This window comes from Morone saxatilis, unplaced genomic scaffold (genome assembly GCF_004916995.1).
Source record: "Morone saxatilis isolate NCDOM2014 unplaced genomic scaffold, NCSU_SB_2.0 Contig21, whole genome shotgun sequence".
NCBI classification, from domain to species: domain Eukaryota; kingdom Metazoa; phylum Chordata; class Actinopteri; family Moronidae; genus Morone; species Morone saxatilis.
Window position 1 is genome coordinate 18,330,603 of NW_023339774.1, and position 8,440 is coordinate 18,339,042.

General features: G+C 40.7%; 2 protein-coding genes across 2 annotated transcripts in view; one reads left to right on the forward strand and one right to left on the reverse strand.

Moving 5' to 3' along the window:
* agpat2 (1-acylglycerol-3-phosphate O-acyltransferase 2 (lysophosphatidic acid acyltransferase, beta)) overlaps positions 1–4,482 on the forward strand; it is a 15,649-nt gene extending 11,167 nt beyond the window's left edge. Inside the window, exons 5-6 of the mRNA XM_035667795.1 lie at positions 1,070–1,142; positions 1,472–4,482. Of these exons, the coding sequence (XP_035523688.1) occupies positions 1,070–1,142; positions 1,472–1,629 (231 nt within the window). The 3' untranslated portion in view covers positions 1,630–4,482. The remainder of the gene's footprint in view (positions 1–1,069; positions 1,143–1,471) is intronic.
* Positions 4,483–5,047: 565 nt separating this feature from the next.
* Positions 5,048–8,440, reverse strand: part of egfl7 (EGF-like-domain, multiple 7) — a gene marked incomplete at its 5' end in the record, with an annotated part of 8,004 nt that continues 4,611 nt past the window's right edge. The window contains 3 exon segments of the mRNA XM_035667794.1: positions 5,048–5,507; positions 7,236–7,398; positions 7,754–7,830. Of these exon segments, the coding sequence (XP_035523687.1) occupies positions 5,488–5,507; positions 7,236–7,398; positions 7,754–7,830 (260 nt within the window). The 3' untranslated portion in view covers positions 5,048–5,487.

An 8,440-nucleotide genomic window follows, 5' to 3' on the forward strand; every position in this document is an offset into this window, starting at 1 on the left:
CAAAACAAAATAAACAAAAGTTATTAGAGGGAGTGCAGACACAGCACCCGACACAGAATGCCTCCAGAGTAATCGACAGCTCAGCTGTGTGCGTTTATGAGCTTTATCTCTGCGTGCATGCAGGTGGGAGGTCTCCGTTCTTGAGCTGATGTTTCGTAGCACACACTCGGGGTCAGACAGGTGGAATGAATTAAAAAACATTGTTGTTGAATGAGATCTGGCAAGAAACCACAACTTTGTTCACCCTAGGCCAAAATGTTGTGGTGTGTGTGTGTGTGTGAGAGCCCATTTTTGGCTTCTTGCTAAAAAGCTAAAGATTACTATCAGTTAGGTTCAGATATGCATTGAGGCTGAGAGGCTCCAAAAATGTAGCCCTGCTGCTCCTTATTAACAAATGCATTCATATTAAAGGTGCTCTACTGGCTCCATATGATACACAAATAGTTTTGGATGATAACAGACGTACTCGAGTTGGAGTTGCAGTGTGTTTGTGTGTGTTTGTGTGTGGTGTGTGGTTGTTGTGTGTTGTGTGTGTGTGTTTTGGCGTGAGGTGGCGGAATAGCTTCATCTGAGGTCTGGAGAATACAGTCTGTGTTTGGGTTGTCCCTGTTGGCTTTGCTTTACACTTGAGACTATTCCTGTGTGAACGTAGACTATTTCTATCTCTCCGTGTTTGCTTCTGCTGAGTTACAGCGCAGCCTCTCCATTTGTACCCAGCCGGCCAGATTGAGTGGAAGCAGGACAGCCCCCAGGGGGAGCCACGTTTGGCTCAGCCAGTCCTCTTGAAGGGCCACTCGGGGGGGCCTCGGGAGAGCAACTCGGCCTCTATTAACAGCAGTGGAAGAGATGTAGATAGCTAGTGTCGTTCTGATTGTGTGTGTGTGTGAGAGTGATGTTGGTTCAGTCGGGCATTTCTGTTCTCATATTTTGGTTTGCTTCAGAGAATTAAAAAGATCAAATGTGAAGTTAGATTACTTTAGATTTGTGTGCTTAACATGAAAATTATAGGTGAAAATAGCTTGGGATAGTTTGTTTGATGTTTCCTTGTTTGCTTCCTCTTGTGTTTCAGGTACCCATCATACCCGTTGTTTTCTCCTCCTACAGCAACTTCTACCTACGGAAAGAAAAGCAGTTTAACTCGGGTAACTCAGCTTGATTTCCCTTATTTTTTTTCCATTTATCTCCATGCAAAAAGCTACTTGATGTTCTGTGGGACTTCTTTTATTTATTTATTTTTTGAAGTAATTTTTTTGGCCTTTTCATGGCCTTTATTGGGATAGTACGCTGTCAGAGAGCAGAAAGGGTTGCGTAGAGAAGAGAGGGATGACACGCAGCAAAGTGCCAAACAGGTCGGATTCGAACCCCAGCCGCTGCAGCAACTCCGTATATGGGTCGCCAGCCCTACCGACTGAGCCAACCGGGCGCCCGTTCTGTGGGACTTCTAACTGAAGTTTTTTTTCTGCCTCCGCAGGGACCATCAGATTGAAGATCCTTCCAAAGATCGAGACAAAGGGGATGACGTCAGAGGATATATCATCCCTCTCTGACAAATGCTTCAACGTGATGCGCTCTGCCTTCTTAAACATCTCTGAGTCCGTAACCCAGAGCAACGGGCCGCTGAGGCACTGAACATTTACCATACTCCCACCTCTTTTTCTCCTATGTCCCTGTCTAAGACCCATTCCTCCCCCAGACCTCCCCACTCTCCCCAGGTTGTCCCATTACCTGGCCAGGAAACAACATGACACAGGTCTCTTGTCATGAAATCTCTTCTTGTCTAGTTGACGCCTGGTCCAGTCCGCCTCTGGCCTGACCATACAGCACAGTCAGTCCCGACCCTCACTGTGCCTGCAGCAGCACCGGCAGCAGCGCTGCTCTGCACGCCGTGAGCGGAGTGACGGACGGCAAGCCGAACAGTATGGATGTGTGTTGTTCTTCATGCATGCCTTTTTGGATGGCTCTGTCCACCTTCACCGTTGCTTCGTTCTCTGGCTTTGGAAGCCTAGCTTTATTATTGTCTTACTTTATCACCATTTTGTACTTTTTTTGGCTTCTTATTTAATTTTTTTTCTCTCTGTCTGCCTTCTGTTTAGCAGATAAACCTTTTTTCTTTTCTGCTCATAAATGTCAGTGGATATTCATGTGATCCTCTCATGCTGCCTTTGTTTTAGTTATCTTTGGACGCTCTTGCGCACACACACACACACGCATACATGCACAGATGCACACATTAAGAGTACCCCATTTCCTTCCTTGCTTCCCTTTTAGTCTGTTCTCCCCCTTTCTGTATTCCAGTCTCTTGCCTAAAGACAAAAAGAGCGGGGTCTCCCAAGAGCGGTGGAGTGCGTGGAGGTGAGAGGTCGACACTGGTTGACCGTGGACTTCTTTGCTTCTGTCGCTATGAATTCAACTCTATATCCACATTGGCTCTTCAACTCAATAACCAATAGCTCCACGACATATTTTATGATGTCAGAAAGGAAGGAATTCAAGGTTACGAGATACAGTGCATAACAATAGCACCCATCTGTACTGATTTAATGGACTTGAGCGGACTGATCAGTTTTCAGTGTTGTGCATTGTTGGTGTATCATTGTTCATTCTTCCAGTTTTCTCCCCAAAAGGTTAGAAACACCCTGCGTGCAGCACTGAGCAGCAAGTCTTCTCGCCGTGTTCTGTATTTTTGCTAATTTTTTATTTATTTCTACATCGGATTATATAGTTTCTGTTGGGGTTTGTTTTTTTTTTTTTAGCTCCTCGGACGGAACTCACAAGTGAACCTATTTAAGAGGTGTCAAAAAGGTGATTTCATATTGTGCAATGTCAACTGTTTTATTAGCATTACTGTTCCAAAGTGCAAGCTACCTGCTGTGCCATGACAAAGTGTTTTTGGGAGGTCTCCAATTAAGCCCGTCATTCGCTGACTAATTTCACTTTACCAATGATATAATGTCCCTTTACCAATGATGTAATGCAGTCCTTGCTGTAGGGAAGAGGGTAAAACTTGTGTAGAATTGTGAATGATTTTATTTGTTCTGATTAACTTGAAGATTTTCTAATTACTAACAAACCTGACATACTCAAGTCTACATCTCAGAAGAGTTTAAGGGTTGTCCCTGTTTTTTTTTTTGTTTTTTTTTTTCAATATGAAAGTGAATAACATTGTTTTAGTTGTGACGTTCTGATTCAGTTGTTACTTAACCTCTTAGCAGAATATTAGATTATTTAAAAAGTTGTGGAAATTTTTGGCCTTAAGTTTGATTAGGTTGTTGTTGCTCTCGATCGATGATCAATTTCTGTTTTGTAATATGTACTGACGACAACCTCTAACCAGATAGAACTGACTGAACTGTTTTTAGTTTACATCCAGGTCTTAAATTTCACATTGCTCACTGCCTTTACTGCTTGCAAAATCACTCATTTTGCCGCTTCAGCCCGTCAAACACCATCTGAGAATGTATTTCAGCATTTGTGTACTACTAATTGCATCTTATTTTATTTTTACGAAGTTGTTGTATTACAGTGGGATGTTGTCTTACATACAGTTGGCAACAAATCCAGGAAATGTATTCATCATTTGACAATTAAATGTTAAATTTAGACTGACTTGTTGTGTACACAAACCTTCTAAGGAGATCATCTTGTGTATGGATTTATCAATACTTTGGTACTAAGCCTGTACACAGTTGTTTTAGTGATACATGCTGGGCTTTGGCTTTACATGTGATGGTCACGGTTTCATTTATATTAAAGGCCACTATAAAATATATGCCCCTACTGATTCTAATTAATCAAAATCTATATTTTTTTTTTCGTAGTTTGAATATATTTATTGACTTTTCTTATCTGTAAGAGCAGATTTGACTGAAATTGAATTGAATGTTATAAAGTACTCTACCAAATTGATTACTTCCAAAATATGAACTATACCATATACATTTTGCTAATGGAGTGTGTTTATCCATTTATTTCCAGTTCAGTTCTCGGGTTATTTTGTAATACAAATGTGTGATTTGTAAGCTTTGTGTCATGAGCTTGAACTGGTGGCTCACAGGCTCTGCAGCAACTCTGCTGTTTTTTTTTTTTTTTATTTCTTTAGGCAGTTGTTTACGAACTTCTAAGATATTGGAAAAGATTCTGAAGTATTCTGAACCTTAATAAAGCACTTTTCATGCTGAGTTTGGGTGGAAAAATAAAAAGGACTTCAAGTTTTCTCTGATTTTCACCAAAGCTATTAAAGTGTAATTGGTGGTAGCTTTTAGATGGATACGAGAAACAGAGCTGACATCCTGCAGAGTCTTGTATGTGTGTGGTCCCTTACTGTATGTGTGTGTGTGCGTGTGTAAACATGTACACATGGTATAAATGCCCATTCTAGTACCTGGTTAATATTGATGATGTAGTGTTCTTGATTTCACCTATTCTGGGTAAATGTGAATGCCTTGCAAAAGAATAAATAAAAATTCATTCTTTTTTTCTTAAGTGGTTTTGCACTGACATGTCTCCTCTGTGATTTACATTACAGTCAGTGGTGTTCATTTACTCAAATACTATACATAGGTACAGTTTAGAGGTACTTGTGTATTTCCATTTTCTGCAACTTTATACCTCTACGTCACTTCATTTTAGAGTGACGTTTTACTCCATTACATTTATCTGATTGCTTATTTGTAGATTTGCATTTTAAATAGTGTCCTAAGTCTTATTTTCTTAAAGTGACGTTGATGCTATATATTAAGACAATCTGAAAAGTCCCATCCTGCACTTGTAATTTTGATATATTAATTACAGTTTGCTGATAATGCTTTTACTCTTAAGTAAAACTTAAAATATAGTATTTTAACAATGCCGTATTGGTGCTTTTACTTTTGTAAAACCTCCTCCACAGTGATTCCAGTACATATATAGGAGAGGTCAACAGGAGACATCCAGTGTTGTGTTAGCTTAATGGAGAGTTTGTTCTATCTTGTATCAGCAGTGAATACAGGGCCGTGTATTTGCAAACATTACTCAGTAATCTCTTCATATTAGTGAGCACACATAGTGGTTTTGATTAAGATTTTTTTTATTACAAAATGTTACAAAACTAGGTAAAAATGTCTATTGGAGCACTGAGAAATAACTAAAAGTAATCATAATTTAAATAGATAAATACAGATGTCCAGGACACAGCTGCACTGATGCAAAACAAACACAGAAACAGAAGTGGACAATTTGACCTTTGACCCTCAGGGGGTTTTGATTCATATGTCAAAGGGATGACGTAATGCTAAAAGTGACCCTGCCACAGGTACTGTTACATTATCAAGAATTTGACAGTAATCCAACATGAAAAGTAAATGAAGCCGTTGGGGAAGAGTGAAAATCACAGACGATTTGTGCGATGATTGTGTCACGTCATAGCCAGCCATCATGGTGCGTACAATCTCTGGCATTGTTCACTTCATGGGAGATGTCTGGAAATGTTGGGGGGGACGTGTTCGGTGGCTAATTCTCCTGGCAAGAACCTGCAGGGGAGAAGAGTGACGAGAGTTACGATAATGCATTGCCTACTGCCCAAAGGTTTATGGTAGTGATTGTAACACTGAATGAAATCAGTTCTATACCATTTGACTAGACTTTTGTATCATTGTATGCGCTGTAACTGAGGGGAATTTGCAAATTAAAGATTGTTGGTTTAAGATTTCATGATCTGAAGTCCCAAAATGTAATAATTGACCATAATGTAATAAAACCAAATGTGATAAAGCTCATAACATAATAAAAATCTCCAACGTGGAGTTTCTTGGTCAGGATTCCATGTTGCGATGCCTGATATGGAAATAGGATACAGTTCACGGTAAAACTGAATAAACACATGTGCCCTTAAATTTAAAAATATATATATAATAGCATGAATTAATGTGCATTAAAAAACTGTAATCTGATTTTATAGACATAAATTAAAATGCTAAGAAAAACAAGCTTGGTTTGATAGACACCTTTACTTTCTCTATACTGTACATCCTACTTATTATTCATCAGTTTCACTGGAATAAGCAGTCACTATTAAGTACTGGGCAGTGTGTCAATCAAAGGCCATGCCCTGAGTGACCTCCAAGGCCGCTGCACAACTGGGCATGTGCAAGAGGCTGCAAGTTTATGCTGCAGTCAGCACTTTCACAGGGAGTTGAAAGTTTGATGACGGAGGCAAAAAAAGAAAATGATTATAAAATAATCATTTGTTGCACACGTTTTTATTAAATTGTGTAATTTGTAACTTCATGTACATGTACCGTTGCAGTGAGAGCATCGAAGAGTGCATTGTTTAACAGTTCCTAGGTGATATTTAAACGACTGACACGACCAGTCCGTGCATATGTTAAACAATGACCGCTTGACTTCAATAATAAATGGTGCACAGAGATGTGGATTTTTCTTTTTTTTTGTGATCAAACCAGGATTGTTTTAGCAGAACTACTGACGTGTCTGTAGGAATGGGAATGTCAGTCCACTTTGGTCCAGGTTCCGGATTGAAATATTTACTACTGGATGGATTGCCATTGCCAAGACTTTGTACAGACATTCATGGTTCCCAGCTGACTTGACTTTCCCTCTGGGACCACTTTGAGGATGACATTTCTGGTATTGAGTCAAACTGTCTTGTCAAGCTTCTAGATTGAATGCCATGAAATTTAGTAGAGACTTTGTGTTTCCCTCAGGGTTAACTGTAATAACTCTGGTGATCACACCATCAGGTCAAACTATTTAAAAATGTCCAATACTATGGTTTATGACCAAATACCTGCAAAACCAACATTCCCATCAGCCTCAGCTTTTAGTGCTAATAAGTGAATGTCAGCATGCTCATTTTGGCCTTGTTGTTAGTATTCCAAGGTTAGCATTTGGTCCAAAGCGCCTCAGTGGTTAAGTACGGCTGCTAGCGTGGCTGTAGACTCTTGTTAGATAATCACTAATGTCTTAATTAGGTTAAAATTTCACTTATAGTTTGATCAAATTTTAAAACTATCATTGAACTTATATCATAGCCAAAAAGGTTATTACGTTACAGACACAAGATTTTATTATGTTATTTGATTTTTATTAATATGGGCTGTAATACCTTTTATTTTATTACATTATGAACAATGGTTACATTTGGGCTTTTTTATAAGGTCTCTGATCTTTAATAAGAAGTTCAAATGTCCTCAGCTAAAAATTGGATTTTCCCTCCTCTAAGTGCTCTTTTCACTCACATGTGCCGAGGCGCTCCTCCAGGAAGCCAATCTGCTCGCTGAGGGAGTCGATGCGGTCCAGTTGCTGGAAGGAGTGGGACAGTAAGGTGGTTTTCTCCGACAAGCCCTCGTCCAGCGACAGTGGGAAGAAGCTGCTGAAGGGGGCCAACACCAACTGCAACTTCTGCACCGAGGGAGAAAGAGGAGAGGAAATGAGGGAACAGAGAAAATTGCTCCAGAAAAAAAGAGACTATTACTCACCTCGTAAACAAAACAAAATCAACGTGACCTAGTTATGCTTCAACAGCTAATCTTCATTTACTCTTTCTGCTTGTTTCACTAAACACAGGTTCACAGGTTCTAATAAAACCCATAACATTTTTAAAAAGCCACTGTGTAGGTCTGGCATTTCAAAGACTCTTTCGTTTGTGGATTTTATATCATACCATCATACAAGGACTAGAGGTGTTCCTGGTGTGCGAGGCTGGGAGGTATCAGTGTAGGTGGCTTTTATTTGGGTTTGAACGTGTATCATGTACCTTTTCCAGGAGTTCTACTCTGTTCCTCAGGCTCTGTACCTCCTCCGTCACATTCTCCACCACGTTGAACCTTCCACCTGTGGAAACCAGACAAATGTACACATATATATATCAGAGGATGTTGACGAACTAAGTGAAGAGGGGTGGAGAGAAGGGTTAGGGCACAGATCTAATGCAATAATTGTGTTTAAACCTCTCTCTCGGGTCTAAAGTTTATATCTTAGAAGATTCTTTCGAGCAGCCTGTCCTCATCAGTCCCTCTTCTTGAATGATTCATGGCCACAGCGACGTCTCCGAACTACAAACCAGGAAGAGGACGGCAGAGCTGCGGGGAGGCCGGGGGAATTTAGGGCACGGAGGGGGAATCATGGATATGGGAACGGCCGGAAAAAGCCGACACACAATCTGAAAGAGAGGTCGCCAGAAATAGACGAGCGCTCATTCATCCCTCTTGTGAAAATGCATCGGTTACGGGGGAGGTGCCTGCTTGGCTCCACCCGAGGGGAATGTCCCTGGAGCAGGCAGGACCCAGATCGGGATGCAAAAAGTAGGGACCCCCTGCTTTCTGGCAGACAGACCCAGAGCGGCTCAATGTCTCCCAGATGTGGTCCATTATCGAGACAAGAATGAGTTGAGAAACAGGGTGAGGAGGAGGAAAGGAGGGGAGGGAAGGAAAAGGAAGGGGGC